Source organism: Emydura macquarii, unplaced genomic scaffold, assembly GCF_026122565.2.
Source record: "Emydura macquarii macquarii isolate MOO-44397 ecotype Brisbane River unplaced genomic scaffold, CSIRO-AGI_Emac_v2 contig_3345, whole genome shotgun sequence".
Classification (NCBI taxonomy): Eukaryota; Metazoa; Chordata; order Testudines; family Chelidae; genus Emydura; species Emydura macquarii.
This window is the reverse complement of record NW_027133482.1, coordinates 2462658-2489353: the sequence shown is the minus strand read 5'-3', so window position 1 is coordinate 2489353 and position 26696 is coordinate 2462658. Positions and strand designations below refer to the sequence as shown.

The 26696-nt window shown below is 46.7% G+C and overlaps 1 protein-coding gene across 1 annotated transcript; it reads right to left on the bottom strand.

The window, feature by feature from the left end:
• Positions 1 to 10489: 10489 nt before the first annotated feature.
• LOC137143690 (kyphoscoliosis peptidase-like) lies at positions 10490 to 25889 on the bottom strand. The gene is made up of 6 exons (XM_067533607.1): positions 25190 to 25889; positions 21125 to 21242; positions 19559 to 19676; positions 18956 to 19147; positions 16069 to 16259; positions 10490 to 11838 (listed from the first exon to the last, which is right to left on the bottom strand). The coding sequence occupies exons 1-6, from the start codon at positions 25853 to 25855 to the stop codon at positions 10490 to 10492; spliced, it is 2634 nt and encodes an 877-aa protein (XP_067389708.1). The 5' UTR covers positions 25856 to 25889.
• Positions 25890 to 26696: the final 807 nt, after the last annotated feature.

Genomic DNA, 26696 nt, shown 5'->3' with positions numbered 1-26696 from the left:
TTTCTGGGAGATACTGCCTCCACGTTCCCAGCGCGGTAACTGCATCAGATCCACACTTAAAACAATGCCTCTGTGCCACTCTAGCATTTAAGTGAAGATGCTCCTACGCTGACGGGAGAGCACTCTCCTGTTGGTGTGGTTAAGCCATCTCCCTGAAAGGCAGTAGCTATGTTGGTGGGAGAAGCTCTCCCATCATCGTAGGGTTGTCTAAGGTAAGGATGGCATAACTATGTCACTCCGGGGGTGTGGATTTTTCACACCCCTGAGTGAAGTAGTTCTGCCGCTACAGGTCTGTTGGGTAGATCAGACCCTAATTCCTAGAAATGCTATCATCTTTGCATCAGGGCTTCTGGGAATGTCATCATCTGGTTACGACACCCAGAGGCAAATGTGGTAAAGGCAGTGCCAACTATACCATACAGGAAGACGATGTGGTTGCCTACAGTCGCTGTGCGTTGTGTAGACGTGTGATTGCTGGTTATCTCACTAGTCATGACCATCTCATTGTTAACCTGTGCTCCTTCTGTTCATTACATCCATCTTACTGCGGTGTCTTCAGAGCCAGGGCCAGCTCCGTTTTAGCCCAACGTGGCCCTTATCCCTCTGGGGCTTTGAGGTGCTACTACTGCCAGGGCCCCCACATGGGGGGAGGGAGAAGGGTCCACTTTACTGGGGCCCGGAGGCCCTGGGGGGCCCGGCCCAGGCTGCAACCCCCATTACCATGAGGAAAAAAATGTTCATGGCTCATGAGATTGCATGTATGGGATTGTGGTATGTGCGCGGGAGGGGGCCCGTGTTACAAGTTTGTACCGGGCCCAAAACAATTATGCTTGGGCCCTGACTACTGCAATATAAATAATGCATTGTTGTGCCTTTATGCAGGCTGAGATGGAGGGAAAATGTCTCTTCCTAGGCCAACACGCTCTCGAGTGAAATCCAGCTACCCTGCCATACATGATAAGGAACACAGCAGAGCTCGCTGTGTTGACTACGTTACAGTAAGTAAACAGCTTTCAGAACAATGTCAAGGTTCTATTATCTGTCCGGTCAGCCCATTTGGCCCATCTCACATCATAGTTCTGCTGCTAGTTTAATACACTCCGGAAGTTGTTCCATTTCTCTCTTTATTCTCGTCAACTATATTTCTGCAGCTATTTGTTTTTGTATCCATAGCAACGAAACACACGCGTTGGCTGCAGTTGCAAAAATGCCAAAGAGGTGTCTGTGCTTCGTTAATTTTGCAAATTGGGTTATCTTTCATCACAGTCATCAGAACTTGGGAGACCTATTTGCACAGTGCTTACTTTCATGTAACCTGATCTCGATCCGGTCTCTAGTCTCTTCCGTTATGCCAATGATAACTACTCATTATAATCCCAGGGGATTGTTCCATATACAATTTACGCCCTCCGGCATTTGGCTATGAATTTTGTGTCTCTGACTTTGCAAAGCTTATGTGCAAAAATACCTGATGATCATTTTCCCCTGGTATTCTGTCCATGACAGGGTGAACTTCCACTGCTTGTAGTATAACTGGGATTAGATCCATCCAGTCCTCTGCAGCGATTTTCGGAATCATCTTTTTTCCTCACCTTACATTGTCAGTATTGCCATACAGGTTTTATTTTGGGGGATAAAAGTATATCTGTTGTTTTTTACCAGAGATTTATGTTGATATTTCCTTTCATAGTCACCTACTGGGGATTCATAGATTCGAAAGTCAAAAGGGAACATTGTGATCATCTAGTTTGACTGCCTGTATAACACAAGTCAAAGAACTTCTCCAAAATCAGTTCTTTGATGATGTCTTTAATCCTACTGCTCCCCCATCCGAAAAAACTCCCATGGAAACTCCAAGTAAAATTCCTGTCTTTAGACGACTTATCTGGCTTTTGCAGTATTTGCAAGAGTTTAGCTCTGTTTCAACAGATAACATTTGTTATATATTTTAATCCTGTTTGCTTCTCTCCCACCTTCTTCCCCCTGAAGCTTTTGTGAAATTAAGTATAATATTGGCACTCTTATAAATGGGGTAAGTTTTGAAATATCCATTGCAGGTACTAGCTGTTCCCCTGTTTCTCTTTCCACGTTTTCAAAAGATTTTTGACAACCCCTGGATTATTTTCTAGGGATATTTCCTGATTTGGTTGACCAGTAAATGGTCTTTCTTTTAGTGGTATTTAAACACCGGGTAATGCTAAATTCCAAAATCTCTGCCCCATGAGTGTCTGCAAATCTTTGTTGTGGAGGTCCTGAGAGTTGTCATTGGAGATGAAGAATGGTCTTGTATTTAAGGCACTTAGCTGGGATTCAGGAGCTCTAAGATCCTTCCACTTTGCAGGGTCCTAGAACCCGGGTCTCCTGCTTGGTCCCAGACACCTACGCTGCAGTTAAATAGCTCCTCAGACTTGCAGGGCTCAGGCTGAGTCAGCTGGCACGAGCCAGCCATGGCTTTTTATTTGCAGTGTAGACATACTCTTAATCTCTCTGTGCCTCAGTTGCCTACCTGTACAACTGGGGCGGTAATGCTTCCTCTGTCTGTGTTGTCTATTTACTTCGTACTTTCTACGGGGTAGGAGCTCTCTGTGTTAATGATAACTGTTAGGTTGCTTGATGCGCTGAGACGGCAGCTTGTCACGCTGACCAGTATTGTCCCATTATTTCCTTGTGCCCCAGTGTCGATCTGTCCGGATCCAGCTGTTGTCTTGTACGTGGAATATAAGCTTTTGGGGATAGGGTCTGTCTTTTTGTTCTGTGTTTTGTACAGCACCTAGCCCAATGGGGCGCTGCTCCAGCACTGGAGCTCCTGGGTGCAATACAAATAATACGGTGTATGCACAGCATCTGGAACAATGAAGCGCAAAGCTCAGGTGAGGGGCTTTAGGTGTTACTGTAAATAATTGTTCGTTAAAAAATGTTGAAGTGGAAACAAAAAACATTGAACCTGATGCCAAAGATTCCAGCAAGTGAAAGCAGCAAAGATTTTTCAGGAGTTTGCATTTGTCCCTTTAATTGCCCAACACTGGAAAAACTGTTAGCATGGCAATTTTGTTTTATTTGTGCCGTCACCTTATGTCCCGGACTCCCAATATGATCTAATGCCATGGTGCTAGACAGGGTTTCACTGTTGGACTGTGGTACATTCTGAAAGAGCCAATCCCCAGACTCTTGCCCTATTTTCTACCCTGCAGCCTGTTAATGCGATCATCCTGAGTGAAATATATTAAATTGCAGCTGCCAAAAACTCAGAGATGAGGGTTTCAGTATTGCAAGTTGTATTAATGCTTAAACCAAGAAGTATTACGGAGAGAGCCAATAGAAGAACCCAGAATTTCATAGACGTCTCATTCACACCTCCTCAGTCTGCAGCGTTGGAAAGATTCATCTTAACTCAGAGCTATGACTTGCATATTTGAATGTTTGCAGTTGTGTTATAGCCATCTCGTTCCCAGGATATTAGAGACAACGTGAGATAAAATCTTTTACTGGACCAACTTCTGTTGGTGAAAGAGAGACACTTTTGAGTTACACAGAGCTGTTCTTCAGGTCTGGGAAAGGCACCGGTGTCACAGCTATATACAAGGGGGGGGGCAGATTGTTTAGCATAAGTAGTTAACACTTATTCAAAGAAACCATTCAAGTCACATTTTTCTGTGTGAGCTCATTTGAGAGCGTAGTGTTTGGCGGGTTTCACCCACACAGTTGTTGTCAGGGTATTTAATGCACTGGGGGAGGTACACCACACGTTGTGATAGGCATGTGTTGGACCTAGGGATCTGGATTATGGAGGGGGAGGGTGTTGATCATCGTAGCAGTGAAGATAGTCTCCAGACTTTGCATCTGTTGTTTTGGCAGGGTCTGGTACCACTTTGGGTTGATGTGTTCTGGTCTGTGGGGAGCTTGCTTCTGATGATGAGCTTGGAGAGGTTATTTTGAAGGCATTTCCCCCCCCCCCGCCCCCCCCTCCCCACCAAAAGCATACAGTCCAATGATGCACACATTATTCCTTAGGACTGACAAGCTTCATTGCTACACGACCCAAATAAAGCCAGTCCCTCCCCAAAGATATTAGAGGTTCATGGTTCAATGGGTGTTTCATATATTCATAGGGTTTAAGGCCACAGAGGATTGTTGGATCATCTACTCTAATCTCCTGGATACCAGTGGCTGCTAAATTTCACTCAGTTGTTCTCCACTGAGCCCAACAACTTGGGTTAGACTAATGCATTTCAGTCCTCAGGAGCCTAAACTGCTGTGCACCCCAGGCAAAGAACAGGAGAGACCGAGGCACTACCAATAGCAGGGAATTGGCTAGGTGAGGCATGCCCAGGTAATCGCAACAAGTGAACCCCATCCCATGCTGCAAAAGAAGGTGAAACCCCCCCAGTTCCCTGATATTCTGACACGGGGGAAATTCCTCCCCAACCCCAAATCTGGCTAAATGTTTGACCCTGAGCATGTACCACTGATTCTCGGTACCACTTCAGTCCATGTCCCCCTCTGCTGGCTGCTCCCCATAGGAGGATAAGCACTTACTACTCTTACCAGCTAATGGAGTTACTCCTTTTGCTTAACTCCCCCTGCATTTTAGCACTGAAAGTCCTGGGTTTAATCCCTGCCAGTGACCCAAAGTTTGGCCTTTGAATCAAAAAGAGGGGCACATCTAAGCTGGTACCATGGCAAGGCCCAGGGTATAATATAGTTGTCTTATCCCGTCATGCTGATTATAAGAGCCCGTCTTTTGGACACTGCTTTGACTGATTTGGCTCACTCGTGTGCATACGGAATCTTGCCAGTGACGACTTGAACTAAAAATCATACAATCATAGAAGATGAGGGTTGGGAGAGGCGTCAGGAGGTCATCTAGTCCAACCCCCTGCTCACAGCAGGACCAACCCCAACTAAATCATCCCAGCCAGGCTTTGTCAACCTGCACCTTAAAAACCTCTACGGATGGACATTCCACCACCTCCCTCGGTAACCCATTCCAGTGCTTCACCAGCCTCCTAGGGAAAAACTTTTTCCTAATATCTAAACTAGACCTCCCCCACTGTAACACTGAGAACAGCCTAGCTCCATCCTCCCTGGAACCCCTTTTCAGGTAGTTAAAGGCTGCTGTCAAATCCCCCCTCATTCTTCTCTTCTGCAGACTAAACAAGCCTAGTTCATTCAGCCTCTCCTCATAAGTCATGTGCTCCAGGCCCCTAATCATTTTCGTTGCCCTCCACTGGACTCTCTCCAATTTGTCCACATCTTTCCTGTAGCGAGGGGCCGAAAACTGGACACAGTACTCCAAATGTGGCCTTACCAGTGCCGAATAGAGGGGAATAATCACTTCCCTTGATCTGCTGGCGATGCTCCTACTAATGCAGCCCGATATGCCGTTAGCCTTCCTGGCAATAAGAGCACACTGCTGACTGATATCCAGCTTCTTGTCCACTGCAACCCTCAAGTCCTTTTCTGCAGAACTGCTGCCTATCCAGTCGTAGAGCTGGAAGGGTCCTTGAGAGGGTCCCCTTCACTGGGGCAGGTCCGAGTACGCCTACACTATCCCGGACAATACTAGTCTAACAAGTTCTTTAAAGTCTCCAATGATGGGGATTCCACAGCCTCCACTGGAAGCCTGTTTTAGAGCTTGACTACTTTTAGAGTTAGAAAGTTATTCCTAATATCTAACCTAAATTTCCCTTACTGCAGCTTAAACCCATCTCTTTTGGTCCTACCTTCAGTGGACATGGAGAACAACCGATCCCTGTCCTCTTTATAACAGCCCTTCACATATTTGAAGACTGCCCGTCTTCTGTTCTCAAGGCTAAGCATGCCCACAGATCCGCTTTTCTAAACCTTTTATCAATTTTGTTGCTCTCCTCGGGACTCTCTCCAATTTGTCCCCATCTTTCGTAAAGTCTGGCACCCAGAACTGGATTTAGTACTGCCTCTGAGGCCTCATTTACTGCCAACTAGAGCGGGACAGTTACCTCCCGGGTCTTACATACGACACTCCTGTTGTTAATAAACCCCAGAATGACATTTGCCCTTTTCACAACTGCGTCACATTGCTGAGTCGTGTTCAATTTGTGATCCACTATAACCCCAGCTCCTTTTCAGCAGTGTTACTGCCTAGCCAGTGAGTCCCCATTTTGTGGTTGTGCAGTTGATTTTTTTCCTTCCTAAGTGTAGTACTTTGCACTTGTCTTTATTGAATTTCATCTTGTTGATTTCAGACCAATTCTCCAATTTGTCAAGATCGTTTTGAATTCTAATCCTGCCCTCAAAGTTCTTGCGACCCCGTTCCAGTTTGGCATCACCTTCAAATGTTGTAAGAGTATGTGCCATTGCCGTATCCCAGTTATCAATAGAAATGGCAGAGAACAATGTGCATTTCTTAACTGCAAGTATGTGCCGTAATTCAGATGTAACTGGATCCTAGTGGGGAGGTGGTGGAGGACGTAGAGGTGAAAGGCCTTTAGGGGTTACAGTGGACAAGTAACTCAACATGAGCTCCCAGGGCAATGCTGTGGCAAAAGGGGCGATTGAGATTCTTGGCTGTGTAAACAGGGAGTAGTGAGTAGGGGTAGTGAGGTGATTTTTACCCCTGTACATGGCATTGGTGAGACCAGTACTGGAATCCTGTCAGGCTGCCTGGAGTGTCTTATGACTGAGAGGGCCACCCTCAGGGCAGAGTGTTACAAACCAGGGCACAATCCCCAAACTGGCTGTGTGTTCGATACGTAGATTTCACCAACTAAATATCAAGTGTGAATTCCTCAAGCACTTCAACAGCCTTAACATGGAGTCACTGACTGTCCCCTAGGGCGTGCGGTCTCTCTTGCCACTCAGACAAGATTGCCTTTGTGATAAATGGTCCCTCACACCAAATATCACAACAATATTCAAGTTACTTCCAATCCCAAAGGATCAGACACTTACCCCAGGTCAATTGTACCTCAGATTTTTCACCAAAGACAGTGCCTGGAGCCAATCCTAAATAAACTAATTAAAGGTTTATTAACTAGGAAAAAGAAATGAGAGTTATTTGCAAGGCTAAAGCAGGTTAACATACACACACAAACGAGTTACCATCTTAGGTGCCAAAAAGTAATAGAAGCTGCGGTAATATGCAAACTCAGAATATCCTTTAGAGCTAACACAGACTAAACAGCCAGGGATCCTTTGCTTATGCTTAGAAGTCTTGCCCTCTCCCTAAAGTCCAAGCAGCAATTTCTTCTCGACAGGAATTTTTATTCCCTTTCCCCAGAGTTCAAGCCAAAGGGATGAGCGTTTGTGCATGTCTCCTCTTCATGGACGGGGCGGAGGGGAGGCAATTATAAAAAAGTCTTTTGTCCACGGATGGTCCACAATGGCTTGTCTGATGTCTGTGGGCCTTCTTTTGTTGGGCAGGAGATGACATCTCTTGTGGTAAACTAGAATTTCACACTAGATAATGCTTCTTTCCTGACTGGGTGGGTTTCCAGTTTCATAGCAAACACTTTTATGGTTACAGAGCAAAACTTTTCAATATTTCCTTATAACATAGGGCACACAGACGATAAATGAGACTAATGCAAGCAGCAATTTACAAGCATTTCATAACGTCTAAACACATTTTTATACATCTAATACCTGTTTAAAAACACTAACACACAGGTGACCCAGACTGGTTTCCAGCTACGCCTTTGTCAGTGTTCAGTACAGCCCAGGGGCCATGGCACAGCTGGCACCTGGTTTGCCAGCACCACAAATACTGTGTACAGTTCTGGTGTCCCCATTTTAAAGAGGACGTCGAAAAATTGGAGAGGATACAGAGGAGAGCCACAAAAATGACCCGAGGGTTGGAGAAAACGTCTTTTAGTGAGAGACTTTAGCTCTGTGTGTTTGGCTTATCAAAAAAGAAGCTTGAGACATGGCTTGATTATCGTGCAGAAGCACCGTGACGAGGGGAAAATACCCGGTCCTAAAGGGCTCTTTAATCGAGTGGAGAAAGGCAGAACAAGAACTAACAGCTGGAAGTTGAAGCCAGACAAATTCAGACTAGAAATTAGGCACAGATTTTTAACAGTCAAGTGATTAGTCACGGAAACAGACTGCCCCGGGAAGTGGTGGATTCACCATCTATTGATGTCTTCAAATCAAGACTGGATGCCTTTCTGGAAAATGTGCTTTAGCCAAACACAAGATTTGGTTTAGTCAAACCTCCCAGTTATTGAGTTCAACGCTGGGCTACCTGGCTGAACTGGAATGGCCTGTGCCGTACAGGAGATCAGGCGAAATGGTCCCTTCTGGCCTTAAAGATTATGAAACAGACAGGACAAAAGGGGGAGGGAAAGCAGGGAGATGCCCCAGGCCAGGTTTACTTGACTTAGAGTGTGGTCCTCTTAGCTCTGGCCCTGCTGCTCGTGAACCAAGCTCTGCCTGCAAGATTGGGGCCTATGACATTATTTCTTTGTCTGACTGTTGCTGGCCCAGTTCTGTACTCCTCCCTAACTCTCCAATAAAGGGTTGGTTTTTTTGTAGATTTTAAGCACTTCAACACTTACAAAAAAGTTTTAACATTTTAAATAACTTTAAAATAGTCTTTGTGAGAGACACGGTTAGAATAAATGGGGCCGTTTCAGCCAAGTGACTCCCACATGAAGAAATCGGAGCAGAAGGGAAAGCCTTGCATGTGAAGGGTAATGCTGTGCAGGTCTAGTGCACAAAGGTGATTAAAAGTCTCTGTTATACAGAGCTTGGCACATGATCATGACACGTGTCAAACTTCCACGGTGACTCATAGGTTATTTTTTTTTAAGGCCAGAAGGGACCGTTACAGTCACCTCGTCTGGCCTACAGCAGGACAGCTCATTTTCCTGCCTTTACTGCCACTGGTTCACGTCTGAGTTCCTCTTGGAGTCCTCTTTGGTCGTGCTCCAGAGGGCCTTCCTCTCCCAGTCATGGCTCCTCATCGGCAACCTCTGCGGTTGAAAGTCTTGTGGCAGCTTGGCAACAAAGCCTGGTCGCGGCTGCATGGGGCCTCGGTGGCTTCTTGGCAGGAGCCCGCATTACACAACCACCTAGCTGCTCCACCCACCTAGCTGCCACAGGACTTTCAACCACAGAGGAGGAAGACAGAAGTGAACCAGCGGCACCCCCAGGAGAACCAAAGCCAGGGTAGGAAGTGGCCCAGGGAGCAGACGTGGGGGTGTCTGCCCACTAGGCTGCGTATTTTGAACTACTGTTTACTGGGCCCTGGGTGGAGCAGGGAAGGCCCAGGTTCCCCTACTTCCGGCCATGGACTCTTGCCACCAGGTGACACAACCGAGAGTATCGTCACTAGGCGGTACTGCCTCCCCGCCCCTGACATGTACTCATTTACACCAGCTGAGAATCTGGCCCATTGTTTCAAAACAAAAGGAAAAGGAAGATCTCGATATGATGAACCTGTTGAGAAACCATCAGGGACTCAAACGGCCCCATCTCTAGTGACCGTTCCTTCCCCAACCCTATTATTTCTAGGCTGTCCTGCCTCTGCGATATTCTGGTTGTTCTCCCTTTTGGTGAACATGGTTTCCTACCTTCCTGGAGCTATGTCGTTCGCACACTGGACCCAATTCTGTTCTCAGTCTGGGCCTATAAGCCCACTGAACTGAGAGTCAGTCAATGGGGTTTTGTGTAAGTGTGAGCACATAATACACATGTTCTGCAAGAATTTATTACTAGTAGAATCCATTCTGTTATACGTAGCAAGCTGCCCATGCAGTGTTCTTATCTCTGCTATTAAGGGTGTCTTTTAGCCTGTCGGATTATAATTGCTTCTTTGACCATTCTTTTCTATGATTTATTTGATGTATCTAGGCCAAGGAACTGCTTTCCTGATGGCTATCCCCGCTCCTAGCATGCATTCCAAAACCTCAGCGCACACGTGTTCCATACACTTAAAGAACATGCTGACTAATGAAGGGCTCATTAGGAAGCAGTCTAATGGTAGACTCATGCTCGATATCCTGGAAGAAATTTTAAAGCAACAGTTAAAAATCACATACATTCTCCCCCGACACTACGGACTCCCTCAGGAAATTATTAACTTCCTTTATACATATTTACAGTTTTAAAAATATTGCTACCACCTGATGCTTTTGGCGCCAGTTCTTTTGTTCGGAAGAGGAAGAAGCCCTGTTAATTTCCAGACCGTGCAGAAATGTCAAATAAAACACACTGAACCATTATTCAATCTGGTAATAAGCAGTGAAACAATCTTTCCTGGAGAGGCGTTGAACAATGGTTTCCCCGGGTACGTGTAAACTTTTAGGAGTCTTCGGTGTCCTGGTTCTGATTAAATTGCTGCATCATCTCTAAGCAAGATAAGAGATGAGGCTATCTTGCAGGAAACGATGTGCCATGCATAATTCTGCAGCTTCATCTGATGTGCAGGTGCTTTGGGCTCATTTCTGTATCTTATCAGAGCCCCTCAATTCTGAGAGCTTCTTGCTTGCTTCCCTCGCACTCTCAATCATTTCCAGCTTCCCCGTGTCTCTGGATCATTCACCCTCGAGACCCCCTCTGAACTGGGGGAGCTGCCTTCCACGTCGAACGACAGAACGACATCCAGGCTGGTGGACTGCTGGCTGAACTTCACCGCCAGCTTGAGCACGGTCCCAGCGAGACCCGTGTACACCTCCCCTTCCCAGATCTTGTTTCGGGTCAGCTGCAGTTCCGTCCTGGCTTGCCCCACCACCAGAGCTCTGTAGGTTTTCGGCATCTTGACTCTGAACCTCATCCAGCTTTGTTCCCGGAGCACGCCTGTCCTGGGTTGTAGCAAGACGCAGCCTCGCCTCCACGTGCTGTACACGCGGGGGAATGGAAGCCACCGGGGCTCGGAAAAGCAGCGGATGACGTAGTCACAGACGTGAGCAAAGTCTCTGTGCTCTTTGTTCTTGCTGAAGAGTCCCACTTTGTACAGGCCCGATTCAGGAAGCAGGATGCAGGCGCTGACCTTGTTTCCCAGATGGGTGAGCAGGGTGTATCTCTCCAGGGGGTACTTGGTGCTGGTGACTTTGTCCTTGCTCAGGATGGCAGCCACTTCGGTGTCTGACGGTGTGGAGAACGTGATGTTGCACTTGCCCTGGTTGGTGTTGATGATGGGGGCAGGGTGGCTGGGGTTAGAAAAGCCCCTCCAGCTGGTGCTGATCCCTGCTCCGCAGTGCATGCTGAGACCGGATGGGAAGAGCTCATTCTGGTTGACAGAACCGGAGCAACGAAGGAGGAAGTTGGCTGCGTTTTTGAACAGGTCCCCTCCTAAATCTTTCACAAACACGGAGAGCCTGTAATAACCCAGAAAAGGACACAGCACATGGCAAGTCAGCTTCTCCTCCTCGGTTTGGGAGGCCAGGCAGTTTGGGCTCAGGGAAGCGTCTAAATCTTTATTCACCAGCTCATACGTGGCCAGTAAGGGTCTGGAGGTCTGTAGAGTCAACAGCAAAGTTCCTGTTGTGACAACAACCAGATCGGCTGTGCAGCTGCAGTCCTCAATCCCAAAGTCTTTCCCCTTTGGATGGAGGCCCCAGAAATGAAAGGGGTTTTCAGGCAGTTCTTTCTTCTTTGACTCCAGGCACTTGGTCTGATAGGAACACACCCAGCGATAGGGGTCCTGAGCATCCATCGGGCGCGCGAAGACCATCAGCTCAAACAAGCCCTCCGTAGGGGGGAGAACTTTGAGAGTCATGCTTTTCTCCGACACCGTCAGCAGCCCATGAGTCGTGCCTAAATCTTCTTTGCTAACCTCGCCGCAGAGCTTGGAGAGATGGTAGCTGAATTCTGCTGGATGTGCGCTCGCCAGAGATACCGTGGCTTCTCCGTGTTCTGCAGGAACAGGTGGTGAAACTCTTCAGAACACAATTCAGAATACAGAGCATCGCAGTAAACGTAATTCTCAGCCAAAAGCCCCTCTCTTTAGAAACTGTTAACAACATTAGTAAAACACAGGTGTGCACACTTAATCGGAAGCAGGCTGGAGATACAACATTGGACTGGGAGTCAAGAAATCTGGGTTCTTTGACCAGCTGAGTGGTCAGAGGAGAGTCACCTCTCCTCTTAGTGCCCCATATTTCCACACCAGGTAGATGGGACTGATGATATCCATGCTCCCTTGTGAAGCACTTTGGAGATCTACAACTGAGAAGCACTCTAGGCGTTATGAGGTCACTTTCCAGTGTGCCCGTTCTTAACGGGAGTTCTTCCCTGAACTATTAGACTTGCGTGACAAACCCAGTGTCCCATCGAGATCATTAATTTTACAGTAGCTCTCTCCCTGGATGCGGGAATCAGCAGTGTAGCCACTGTATCAGGAACGCAGCTGGGAGGAAATCCCACAGCCGTCAGCCAGACTTTCCATTTTTATTTATTTATTTGGGTTTTTTTTGCTCATCTTAAATAGCAAAATTTCCTGTGCTGTTGACTGGGGGTGGGAGGTGGTCTATTAAGTTCAAATCTATTAGGTTGCCTGAGACAATTTACACCTCTCCGACCCTTTTCCTTGCTTGAACCTCTCTTGTTTGGCTTTTTAACTTTCTTTTGATACGGATACACATCTGTATATTGTATTTTAAGGCAGAGGCAGAATATCTTTTAAGACAAAACACTGTTACATGGGGGAAGGATCTTTAGGGGGGATGGACAGCTTATGTGTTTGTACAGCAGCTAGCACCATGGGGTACTGGTCCATGCTAGAGCGCCAAGGCACTACAGCAATAAAAATAAATAACGATAGCCATCCAGGCAACTGGGATATCTGTGACATCTTGGATACTTTAGCCCTGTTCTTCCATTCAAGAAAGCAGCGAAATTGTGATTGTTCCTTTTGGTAGACGGGTAGGGTACAAAACTATTCCCAAATGCTGGCATTTTTAATCTTCGGGTGGATTTACGTATGCCCCTGGCCAGCCTCAGTTTTCCATTCCTGGAGACACTGGGCCTGCCTGATGTGCTGGGCCACCCAGAACATCCTGCCCATTGCATGATGCAGTCTCCTTCTCTTGTGGAGTGGCCATGGCTGGTGAAGGCAGTTTTAAAGGGGTGAAGGAGCATATTCTGTGGTATCTGCGGGTGTGGTGGTAGAAAAGATTTCTTGGTGTGTTTGGGGTGGTTAATGGCTCTGAGAAGTAGATCGCATCGTGAACTGGGCCACCCAAATACCCCGAGGGAACCTGCTTCAAGACAGGAAAATAAACCCAACTCCAACCACACACCCTTTGCCGTCCCTAGCACCTCACACTGGAATTCGCACAGTGGCATAGCGCTTATGCCAGCAAAACCTATGTCACTCGGACAGGGGTGGGGGTCGGGGGTGTTTTTCACACCCCTGAGCGACACAAGTGTTGCCAGCATAAGTGCTAGGGTAGACAAGGCCTTAGAGTCCTTCCAGCAATTGGCAAATCACCTCACCCCATCAGCAGTTATTTACCCCGGTGCAGCATGGGTATTAAACACCAACTTCCTGGTTTAATCGCGTTTTGCACCCTGCTCTGCCCAGCTGTAAATGATGAGACCAGATGAAAGAGAATCAAGGCCATGATTCAAAGGATGCCAAGGTGCTTTACAGCCCATGACCCTGATTCAGCATGGTGCTGAAACACATGCTTAAGTTTCTTGGGCCTCAAAGGGATTTGAGCAGGTGCATAAAGTTAAGCAGATGCTGAAGTGCTTTGCTGAATGGGGTTCCATGCACTCAGGGATCATTCCACCCATTGTGAAAATGCAGCTCCCTCAGAGCAGCTGTCCTGCATCATCTGAATTTACTACACCTTGTAAGAGGGGCGTGAAATATAATTAAGGAATTGTTGACGTTCGATGCCTTCTAACAATATAAATAGGACGTGGTGTAGTAGATCTGCCCTAGGGGTGGAGGCTTTTCATGATCAAGGAAGTAATTAATGGAAATTTTCAATGCAAATCCTATTTTGGTATTTGCCTCAAAGTTTTTGATAGCCTGAAACATACCTGTGAAAAGTGTGGAGTGGCTGAGTGTTTTGTTTTTTTCCTTGATGGTTAAAGTTATGATTTGGCTCATGCAGTAAATGCAAACAATAAGCCTCCAGCAAGTCTTCAGCAGAGACTTTATTGATGACAGAATTTATTAACTGCAGGTTTGCTTGTTATTAAATTTGGCCAACCTTAGTTTCCTAAGCTCCTGCCCTGGCTGTGTCATATTAGGATCTTTCAAAAGAAAGAAAGAAAAGAACATTGTATTCAGCTGAACCAAAGATGGTGAGATATGGAGAACGCTGCAGTCTGCTTTGGGTGGGAAACCCTAAAAGATAATTAAACGATACAATTAAAACCTATCTGGGGACTATTGAATTAATTCCATCCGTGATCTGAAGATTCCTTTATTTAGAAGAAGTCAGGTGACACCACAGATGAGTTCTAGTGAGATTTCTGCATATATGTATTTAATTCCATATCCTACAGATGGTCATTGTGGGTTGGGCTAGTTGCTCAGGAAAACACCCCCATAAAAGTGCAGGCATGTTTTTAATTTCTCAAAATGTTGTTTTAAAAAACGCTTTTTCTCTGCTATTGTATGTAAGGCCTGTGCCACTGACTGGCTTAGTACAGAAAAAGGTTAATGAAGTCTTGTGATATCCACAGGGCCAAATTCTGTTCTGTTACTCCTGGTGCAACTTCTATTGGCCAAAATAATACTAGGAATTAAAAGGGCATGATTTGTAAAAGGTCGATGCTCAGTATTTTCTGAAAGTCCGGTCCCTTTGAAGTATCTCAAAATGTATCCAAAAATAGAGGCAATTAAATAGTCACACATGCAAATCTTAGCCATTGGCTTTGAAACTAATGGGAGTTGCACCACAAATGTAAATGAGCAGAATTTGCTCCATAGCAGGCAGAATAGGCAGAAATGGGCAGCTTTGTAGGAGCGACCTCACACACATTGACATCATTTTAGACTCTTAAAAACAAACTTTCAGACACCAGCCTCCATTTTTTTATACTCATAACTTTGCACACTCAAGATGGAGACCTGTTTAAGGCGTGGCTCACAATTTGTCCTTTTAAGGATATTCCTGATACAGGGCTGGTTGTGGAGCATAATTTTAGTGGGTAAATTACTGGAGTTGGTCACACACTCCATTTTTATCCTCATGGAAATGTTTTAAAATGTTCTGATGTTTAATGGGAAAATTTTTAAACAAAACCCAAAATGAAATGTCACTTCAAAATGAAATTTTGATTTCAGCTCTATTTTTGCATACTGAAAGAATGTTGACATCGTTGGTTTGTCCCTTTCTGTTTCCTTCCTGTCACTGAAGCCACTGGAAGGATGTTTAGAAGCTCTCCCGCCACCTTTTCATTTTTTATTTTCTACTCTAACTTTTCAAAACTTTTTCCAGCTTTGGAAAAGTTACAAAGCAGCAAAGGGAAACACGAAACTCTGCCACTATGTAAACTTTAACAACCTACTCCACTTTTCAAAAGCTGCAGAGTAGCAAAGATAGCATTTAATTTTTCTAACTTTTCCAAAAATGTAGACCATTTCAAAAGTTAGAGTGGGAAGGGGAGCGAGGGGGGGATATTTTTTTCCCCTGGGGTTTTTCACTTAACCTCCTTCACTCTCTTGCATTCAGTGGTAGAGTTGGGAGAAAGGAAAAACCCAAAAAATTAAAACACACCTTTCAGGGATCTTGCCGCTATCTTCAAAGAGTTCAGTAGAAATCATTTGTCATTTGAGGTGGGGAAGCAGTACTGTTCTTATTTTAGGGATGGGGAAACCGAGGCACGCAAGGGCTTAAGTGACTTGCCCAGATTAAGTACAATTCATGAATCTTCACTCCTGATTCTCCAGTCACTGCACCACGCAATGGCTCTGATTCTGGAAAGCACTGAAGCACATGCTTAAGGGCCATTGGCTTCAATGTGACACATGCATGGGCTTAAAGTTAAGCAGATGCTTGTGCCCCATTCCCGAACGGGGTGGCTTTTTCCTGACTCGGGGCCTATATCTGCAAAAAGATACCACCTTACAATCAGGATCTAGGAGTCGAGGGCTGTAAGCTGGGGGCCTTGCTTTGCATTTACCTGTTGTGAGAAGGGAGCAGTTTGGAGAGAGAAGGGAGAGCTGAAGTCTGAAAAACTCTGAAGTTTTAAAAACTCTCTGTTCAAAGTCTTCCAGCGAGACGTGCGGCTGCAACAGCTGCCATTCTGGCTCATCGGGCCAGTGGGTCTCAATGAAGTGGGCAGGGTCCGGTAGAAAGAAGAAGTCGTCATAACTGTAAGAGTGGGGGAAAATCACGTCATAGAATCAGGACACCGGGCAGGAGCAACGTTACTATCCCAGTCCCCGCCTTCACCCCTCAAGTCAGAGGACACAGCTCCATTGACTCCGGCGGAGTTGCATCTGCTTAAACAAAGGGTGAATGCACACAGACATGTCACATCATTTAGAACATGTGCAGGATCCTTCTGTTTTCTGGGCTTAAATGCAGAATCCAGGGCTTTGTCCTTCCTCATCACACTGAAGCTTTTGCCTCCAAAAGTCCTCTCCACAGGCCCCACTAGAAGTTGTGACCTTCCATCTCAGCTGCAGATTATCTTTCACACCCATGTGATACATGAACTCTGAAAAATCTTTGCAGGCCCAATAAAATCTTTATTTTACTTTGGCCTTAGTACAATACCATGGAATCATCTGTTAGTTACCTATGGACTCATGAAGTCCTCGTCTTCAGCTCCTTGGACAGAGCAGGCGGGGGGGGCCTGTGGTATTTCCTTCAATGTATCATCCAGTGCAAGTTCAAATTTAACTATCCAAAGTGAGGGTGTTTCCATCTGTTCCCTCAGGCGACTATTCCACAGGCCATAAGATCTCATGGTCTGGAAGTTTTTTTTCCCATACCTCCTTGAACCATCTGAAACAATTACTCTCCCTTTAGGGCTTTGTCACCCTTCACATATTGAAACAGCTTCCTTTACCCTCCTGCCTAATTGTCATCACTCAGCTATGCTGTATTTCTTTTTATTCCTTTAATCTTTGCTCACAAATCAGTTCTTCTGGCGGCTTAGTTGTTTATGTTGCTGCTCTCTCGACGCTAGTTTTGTTTGTCTCTTTCTAGCACTAAGAACATGGGATTGAAAGGGACCTCCTGGGCCAAAGAGTCCTGTCCCCTGCTATTGCAGGCAACCCCACCATACAATCCCATTCATAAATTCACCAAGCTCCATTTTAAACCACTTACGTTTCTTGCCTGCATTCCTCCTGTTGGGAGGCTGTTCCAGAACCTCACTCTTCGGACGATTAGAAACCGTCATGGCTAATTTATACCCAGACTGAGGGGCCCAGGTCTGGCTGTGCTTTTGTAGACGCATAACCAGATTCAAATAACTCCTGTCCATCAGCCCCCTTGGCACATTCCATTGTGACCTGGGAGTTACGGCGAGAGATTGGAAATCCGTATTAAAGAGCTGGGGGGCGGGAGGGCTCAGCCCTCAGGTTGGAAGCTGATCCTGTGAGTGGCATGTGCCCTCTACTTCCATTGACTTTAACAGGAGTTGAGGGCACCCAGCACCTTACAGGACAGGTTCATCAGGACTCAACCAGCTGGACCATGAGCTTTCTATGAGCTTTGGACTAGACCCAGTTATCATTTGCCTGTTGCCCGAGACAATTTCTGTCTCTTCCACGTTTTTCCCCACCGTTCTTTAAAAAAAACAAAAACAAACAAAAACAAACAAACACAAACAAAAAACCTCCAAACAAGCGGATACTTTTTAAAAGTTGTTCCAAGTAAAATAATTACCAATTAGTAATCCCACTATGCCTCCATTATGCAGGATTGGAGTAAAAAAAAATGTCAAGTCCCTAATGCCTAACGGAACATTATTAAATGTGATAAATCATTTTGACTCCAACATTATTTACTTAGTCAAAATGGGCTGAGAAAACGCAAGCAATTATATCTAGAACCTCATTATAACAAAATGGAACGAGATTAATTACTTAAATGCTGACACATTTTAATCAGAAGTAATGGTGGGAGGAAAGGCATTATTGGACTATTCTTGAAAAATCTGTATTTACAAGCCAATGACTTTTGAAAGTGCATTTTAAATAAAAACACTCATTCTGATCCTAACTTCAGATTTTCACCTGTCAGATGCCTGATACTGTGTTTCAAAGTGTGGCGTCCTATTATTTTTTCTAGCCTCTGACTTACAGCTTGATCCAAATCTCATTGAAGTCAATGTGCAGACTCCCTTTGACTTCAATAGGCATTGAATCAAGTCTCTAAGTATTTAGGTCCACAATGCATGCCAACCAAGGGGTGAAAATCCAGGCATGCAGCATTTGTCTTAGGAGAGCGACCTGTGGGTGGAAGGAGGAAACTCAGTTCACCTAGTCCAGTGGTTTACAGATAGATGCCAAAATGAATCCACTTTATAGGCCATCCTTGTCCCTCTCCTTATAGGGCTTGATTCGCCTTTTATACGAGTCAATTGCAAAACTCCCTTTGTTTTGAATGCTGTGGAATCTAGCTCTTTGCACAATGGTGTGGGAAGTTAGATGGGCAGGGCGAGGCAGGGATAGCACCTAGAAATACTGATTCACCCACTGTAATCCACAGGTCACAATAGAATGAGCCAAGGGGGCTGATGCACGGGAGTATTTAATAAATGTAAATCAATAACACCTGTCTCTCCCATGCTGTAAGCCATGGGGTCTCAACAGTCAGGTCCTGGTAATCCCTGGGATGGGAGAGGGTGTCTGTTCAGGTTTCAGGGATTTGCAATCATCCCTTTCTTGAGGGCTAGATGAGAGGGAGGGTGGGGACCCTGAACCTTTTTTCTGTTGTAACATGAGGTCGCGGTAGGGAAAGGCTGAGCATGACTAATTTAGTCACATCTGAAACAATTAGATTTCTCATTGTCTGGAAATTAGAAACGAGAGGCGGAGGCGTCAGGGTCTCACCTGGGAATAAACAGTCGCTTCTCTGCATCCACAATGCCTGCACCCCAGCACGCATCCAGCAGGTGCCACTGCCCTTCCAGCTTAACGGCATTCCACATGTGATTGGATTTCTTTTGCTGGCAGTTCTGCCCTCCCTGGCATCCAGTACTTCTCCCGTAGCCTGGCACTTCAATGCAGCTCAAACCTGCCTCCCTGTAAGAATGGGAACATTCAGGGGTGGGACACCACAGATTAGGCTGGAAATCTCCTGTCCAGGATGTTTATGGACAGGTGGTCGGAATCTACAGTCATGTGCTTGCTGTTGCGTTCAGGGCTCCTTCACCTCCATTGCTTTAACAGCCCCTTAGGGGAACTTGCTGGCTGTGAAGATCAGCAATGACCATCCCAATTCTTTCGTTTTTTACCTAGGCCACAGTTCATTGACTTTTATTTTGGAATAAGAGAGTGACAAAAACCAAGAAAGAACAAAAGTAAAGCCTCCAGAACAGCTGGGCAGCCTGTGAACGGAAGCAATGCGGAAATAAACACACAACACGCTTTGTGCAGCAGCCTCAGCTATTCTTAGGGTGTCAGTGGGAAGGTAAGACCAAGGTTAATTTATACCTGCACATTTCTCGGCATAAACGGGCATAACCGGAGCACACGCCTCTTCCAGTCTCCAGGACCTGTTCCGGGGTATGGATCTTCTGAGATAACCCTAAGAAGCCATCCACATCATACCCTAGGAGGAGGAAATGAAACCGGGAGCATTATCTGGAGGCTTTGGCAACTCCCTGAATGAAAGAAGGATTAGTAAAGCCTTGAAGGACAGCTCCTCAGATGGTGTAGATTAGGGTAGCGCCAGTGATTTCACTGATGTATTATACTGTGTGTGTGGATTCCAATTGTGTTGAAGCAGCATCAAGCTGTTGCATGAGCGCGCTGGCACACGGCCCTCCCACCAGACACACGTTTATAATGATTATTACTGGGCAAAGTCTGCTGGGTTTGCATCACGCATGGGTTAGCGCAGAAATAGCCCCATAGGTCTTAAATCTCCTGCCTCACTGCGGCTCTGGGTGAAGAGCAACTTGCTTCCCCCTTTTCTGGAAGTAGCGGGCACCCCGCTGTATACCCAGCTAGCTACTCTTGCTGGTGGGTGGGGAGCTCCAAGGCTGAACCATAGCTCCTCCAATTCTGCCCCCTTCTCCTGCCAACTTGTTCACTGCAGAAGCATCGAGCAAATAGTTCTTTTTACCGCGGTCGGAGTGGCGATGTGAGTGGAGTAAAGGCAGTGACTGTCTAGCTCTATGATACCAGTTCTGCTTTTCTCCTCCCCCTGATCTCTTTCTCGCGTGCACATCCCTAATGCACATGCAGCTCAGAAGACGACAGCAGGAAGTCCGGCTGGAAACTGCCGTGGGGTCCAAACCGTCCCTGGCCGCGAGATGGACCCTGTCATCACTCACCCGCCGGAGGTCTCTGTTTCCTCCGGGCTCTGGTTGATGGGGGCCAGGGACACAATTTCAGGATCAGCCAATAGAAGGCCTGTTGTACTGGTGGCTGGCGCTAGCATGGCCCAGAGGTAAGAGGAGAGGTTGAGCCTCAGGTCTTCTCAGTCCATACACGGATTGCTGGCCTCATTTCCCTTAGCCACTCCTTGCTGGGAGGCCAAGCACAGATGCCTGGGCACGCTTGCAGGTGTAATCACGCCCTTTCGGGAGCGGGTGAGCAATGTAAACCTTCCCCTGCTACTCCAGAGGCTTCCACTGAGCTGCCCCCAGTGACTCCAGTACACCTGCAGTGGCGACTCTGAGGTCAGTATCTGGCCCTTTGGAGCGGAACGTCACTGCCCAGGGAGAATCCATGAAACCCCAAGAAAAGGTATAGTGGTCGTAGTCTCTCCTCTCTCTGAGTTACTTATGATCCCCATCGCCAAAGTATCTGAGCGCCTCACCGTCCTTCATGTATTTATCCTCACCACCTCCCTGGGAAGCAGGGCAATTCTCCCCATTGTACAGACGGGGAACTGAGGCACAGAGAGGCTAAGTATCGTGCCCAAGGTCACACATGAATTTTATGGTGAATCAATCCTGGGGCTCTCAAGACCTAAGCTAGTTCCTAGTGCCCGTCCTCGTCAATCTAGACAAATCACCCTCCGGGGCAAATGGAAATGAAAAATGTACTCACGGATATTGTGACACAGCCACATCCATATGGCTCGCACGGTCTCCAGTTGGCTTTGGGCCTCGTCAGTAATCAGCCGAACGATGGTCTGGACTGACGACAAAGCCTGCCTTGGTTTCATCTGGGGAGGACAGGATTTTAGGGGAGCCACTTGAATGTGTGTCACAACCCGTGAGAGGGATTAATGGCCCTCTCTGGTTTTGTACGGTGCTCACCGTAGGGCCAGACTCACTTGTCTGTGCTGGTCCCTTTGCATCCTCCCGTGGCGTGAAGGGCTCAGAACGCGGCTAGCGTTTCACAGCTGGGGAATCACACAGCGTGAGTGGGCCCCCCCTTGGCACAGAGCCGTCCCAAGGTTACTCTAAAGTACACTTGGGCCAGGGCTGGCTGGGACTAGACCCAGAAATGGGGATTCGCCACCAGTTCCTAGGTAGTCCCCGCTCCTGGTCACACCTGTGGATACTGGGCGCAGCTGAGAATCTGGACCACGGACTCTAGGTGCTAGGTAAGCAGGACCAGTCACTCCACTTGACCGCTTTGGATTTCCCTTCTCCCAAACCCCCAGGGGACAGATCCCACAAAGTCTTACTCACAGGAGAAATCCTTACTTGTGTGAATAGCCCCACTGAGGTGACTGGCACTGCTCCCAGCTGGCTTAAGACCTGATTTTGTCTTTGAGTCTAAAGTTCAAGGCCTCCATCTTGGGTCTTTTGCAGAAAGGAGCTCTTTCTAGGGAGCAGTCAGCTAGCGTGGCATGTGGAGAGAAGCGTAGGCAGTTCCTGACCCCAGGGAAGACCTGTGCCACTGTAGCTGAGGTATCACTGAACAGCAGTGATCCCCCCCCACCTGGGCAGAACGCACCGGGCAGAACTCACAGCTGCAATGTAGATAGTTGCCTTATTATTGTTGGTATTTGCAATAATGATTCAGGGGAGTGGAAAGTGACACAATGCACCATTATTTCAGTACATGCAGTCATTGAAATAAACAGGTGAGGGATTAGTACAGCACCCTGTTCCCATGGGTGCATTTTTTTTTTCTTTTTTTGCTATTACCTCCACCTCTCTGGACCTTCGTTTTAACACAACGTTGTAGTATCCAGAGTCCTGAAGCAAAGCGTGCATGTAGAACAAAATTAATTGCATCCAAATCCCAAGAGACGTTAGCCTGTGGCTGGGTATGATTTACAGATTTCTCCCGCACAGGGAGAGCAATTATTTTCAGCGCTGAGTAAATAATTAAACTTTTGCCTTCGCTCTAAATTTGGTGCATAAGTAACAAAAGGTCCTCCATTAAATGGTTGGATCTTTGACATGTTACGATGGTCCTGAGGGTAACCTGGTGGTGTTTCGTGTAGGTGATAGTAATTGCAATTTCTGTGTGCGCCAATCCCTTGGACCTCTTAAACAGCCAGACAAGTATAAATGCATAACTGTAGTTAAATTTTCGCCCTTGTAGAGCCCCAGTCTCTAAACCTCATGTGCTGAAATGTGCCAGAGAGCTGGACTGAGTCTTCCACCGAGTGTAGAGTGAACTGGCTTCTGACTGCCTGCCTAGTTCAGTGTTTCTCAAATGTGGATACTGTGGCTGCATTCGGCCACCAGCGCAATAATTTGCAGCCATGACAGCCTCCAAAACAGGGGCGGAGATTGGAGAGGGCATGGGGGGGCGTTGCCCCCCTAAACAGTATTCTTTGATTGTGGAGGGGCATAATTTAAAGATTCAATCTCCTCTCAAATCAGGGTGCCCCCCCCCCCCAGTAGGCCCCCCACTTACCCTCAGTCTCCCCTCCTGGAAATCAGTGGCCTCTCCCTGTTACCAAGGGCAGCGAGATGCAGCACCTTGGTGTTTGCGCTGGTGCCACCAGCAGGAATCAGAGCCCTGCACTGCGCAGCCACCGTGGGGGCTCCAGGCAGCGCCTCGGAAAACACGTGGGGCTGGCGTGTGCGGCGCCGGAGGCGACTCTTGTCAGAGGTCGGCATCTGGTCGCCAGGGCACTCCTCTGGGTAGCTCCCCTGCTCCCGCCCGGCCAGGGCACAGGAAGCCTGGGACCCAACAGGCAGCCGGTGTATTCCCAACCCACCTTCCCTGGGGTGGGCTCTTGCTGAAGGGCCACGGGAGGCAGGGCCGGAGACAGGCCTGCGTTTGGACGTGTCTTTGTGCATATTTGTTTGTTTATTTCCTAAAGTTAATTAAGTATTTTAGGGGAAATTGTCAGAGCGGCCACCAGCACGAGTTCATGGACACACTCTGAGACCACCAAAAAATTGGTTGCGAGATGCCCTGGCCTGGTAAGAGGATCCAGGAGAATGCCTCATGGCTGAGAAGGAGCAGGACTCAAGTGTATTGACCAGAAAAGGGACCCTGTGATTGTCTCTGGTGTGCTAGCGCTCTCCCTTTTTTCCCCCTTCTTTTTCTAGACACTGTTTCTCTAGCCCCAGACTAACTAAGCACACCCTTTGCTGCCTTATGTTAGCGCACATTAACGCCTCATGCCCTGGCACAGACTTACCAGTCACAGAATGAACTAAATACAGTCTGAGCCTGACTACAAGTGCTTGCTAATGGAGTCTCTTCTTGGCCCAAGTAAACTGGGACCCAGATTTTCACGTGTAGCTGTTTTTGGGTGCCTCACCTGACACCCACCTTTCAGAGGGTGGATACTCAGTGTTTTCTGGAGAATAGGCCCCTTGAAGGTGTCTCAAGTTGGGCACCCAAGCCAACTAGTCACCTGTTGACCTGTAACCCCGACCTGATTTTAGGGTGGAAGCTTAAATTATATATCCTATGCTAATGCATATTAAATTACAGTTCCAATAGTTTTACTAGCTTAACATAGTTTAATGTTAGGGTCTAGGTGGGATATTAGGAAAAACTTTTTCACAAGGAGGGTGTTGAAGCACTGGAATGGGTTACCTAGGGAGGTGGTGGAATTTCCATCCTTAGAGGGTTTTAAGGTGTGGCCTTACAAAGCCCTGGCTGGGATGATTTACTTGGGGTTGATCCTGCTTTGAGCAGGGGGTGAGATTAAATGACTTCCTGAGGTCCCTTCCAACCCTAATCTTCCATTATTCTAACATGGAAAGCAAATGTAAAAATCTTGGTTAAAGGCTTTGCAGAAGCATGAGGCCTAATGAATTAGCTAAAGTGCTTGACCCTAAGAGTTAGCAATATCCATCTTATGATAAACCAATAAACCACAAAAGGGCTGTTTGAGCTTGAAATAAGAGATTTCTAGGGAATTTTTTGGTATGTGTAGCCATGGAGAAACCACATTCACGTATCTAAGCTATTGGAAATGAAGTGACGCAAATAGCTAATGCCAGCAGCCATATCACTGATTATGGTTCCACAGAATACCAAAGATGGGCAGAGAGCTTAGACCTAAATCAAATATTATCTCAGATGTGTGGGGGATATAAGGAAAATGGGTACAAAAAGATGGGCAGAGCTACCCCTGGTTGGGACAGTGAGGACGACTGAATGGTGGAAACCTGAGTACAAACAAAGCTCTCTTGTGGTGATCTCCACGTACTGTTTTTCCATCTTTGTTTCTAATGGCTGCCATACAGCTGTAAGTATGCCCAAGAAGTCTGTAAGGTCAACTTTGGGGGGGGCAGGGGAGGATTGCGTTATCTTTACATATGCACGATCCAAGGGATTGTTTTGCTAGGTTTATTCTACTCCGTGTGTAATCTTATTCGCCTACGATTTCAATTATACTTGACTGTACTAACCAAAGCTCATCCATTTGTGCGTACTTCACCAATCTCGAGCTCAGTAAAATTTCTCGTGTAGCCGTCTGAGTAAAAGAACCTGTTATTAGCCACAAGTGTGTTTGCACCTCAGTCTTATCCAAGGCTACACACCTTGGTCCGTCTTTTAATTTTGGTGGAGAGGAAAGTCATTTGTTCCATTCCTCATGCCAATGGCAGCCTCCCTCTGTGATTTTTGTCTCAACTCATAAGGCGAAAAGGAGGCCCATCATTAGCCAAAGCATTAAAAGGCTGGTTTCTCATTGATAATATCTGTCTAGACCTTGCAGGAAGCTCTGCCTACAGTACCTACCTGCTCACTCACACGTAGAACATGGGCATCAATGTGGCTGAAAACCTTTGAGTCTGGGAAAAGGTCTCTCCTTGTCTTTCTCTGGGTGATGCTGGACAATGCCTGCCTCTCTCTTCTCAAGCCATCCGGCCCTTCTCTGGAAATGGATAGCGGAGAACAACCCTCCATTTGCACAGGAGTCTTCTCAAGCGGCTTATGGAAGGTAGATTTCTTCAGGGTCGTCTTGCTGCCACGACCAACTTTCTTTTCCCCAGAAAGGAAAACACGCTTGATGGGCGAATCCTTGGGAGTATCTGCGATGCTCTTTGTAGCCATGATTTCCTTTGGAATGGCCTTCCCATTCTGTCTGCTCTCCTCAACAACCCTTTGGTGGAGCTTCTCCGAGGCATGATAGTCAAAGTCCCCAGAGGTGCATTGCAGGACCACGTTGCCATTATAGAAGTCTGACCTTTGACTCTCTTTACCAGCAACTGACATGATATCTTCATGGGACCGTGCCGGCTTTTGGCTCTGGTTCCTGCCCTGAGCTTGCCTCACTGGTCCTTTGATGGGATGGTTTTTATGGCAGTTGGCATTACCTGAGGCAGAACAAATGGTGGGAACTGATTGGCTCACGTTGACATCCTGGGGTTTGGATGGCTTGCCACGGTCACAGTCCATCTTCATCTGGGCAGATGGTGGTTGGGTGGAATAATCGCAAAGATCTGTGAGGGAAAAGTAAAAAAGCCTTTTCAGAAGAAATATTTATTCTGCACCACTTCCTTCAGAGCCTGTCTCTCCTTATGTTGTAAGTACCGCTTCTCTGTATTTGATGCAGCTGCAATCTGCAGCACTGAAGGCTCCCGCTGGTAACAGAATTGAGGTATAAGAAGAACAAAGGTGGGCTGGAATTACCCAGCTATAATCATTGCAAAGCCATTTCCAAGCACAGGATATTTTTTTAAGAATGTCAAGCCAGGGAAATTTAGCTGGGAATGAAGAATCAAAGGGAAACTGATAGAGGTATTTAAGCTTATTGGGTGTTGTGACTCCCGTACAGGCCTGGGATCTATTCCTGGCTCTCACAGTGTCTCCATATGTTTTCGTGAGCATAGTCATGTCTCAGTTTTCCCTCTGAAATACTGGAATGATAATTTTGGAGATCCCCCTATGTCAGAGCTGGGGGCGAGCTGAGCCAGTACTCAATGCAATTAGCACTTTCATGCCTGAAATGGGTATTTTGGCACTCAGGTGTGAAAATTAGCCCATAAAAGTTTTTGTTGCCTTCAGTTTCATTAAGCTTGTTGGTTTCTGCAGACGAGCATCATCTCTTGCTCCATCAGAGTTTGGTTCAATGTATTTGTTTTGTTTTCTGTTACTCCTTAAGGCTGGTAGGAGGACAGCGGTACGGGTTGCGACGTGGAATTAAAGGCCTGACCCAAGACTGATAGGATATGTGTGTTAAACTCCCAGAACTTGTGCCTGTACACTGTAACCCTTCCCAGTGCTGCTGAGCAAAAATAATTTT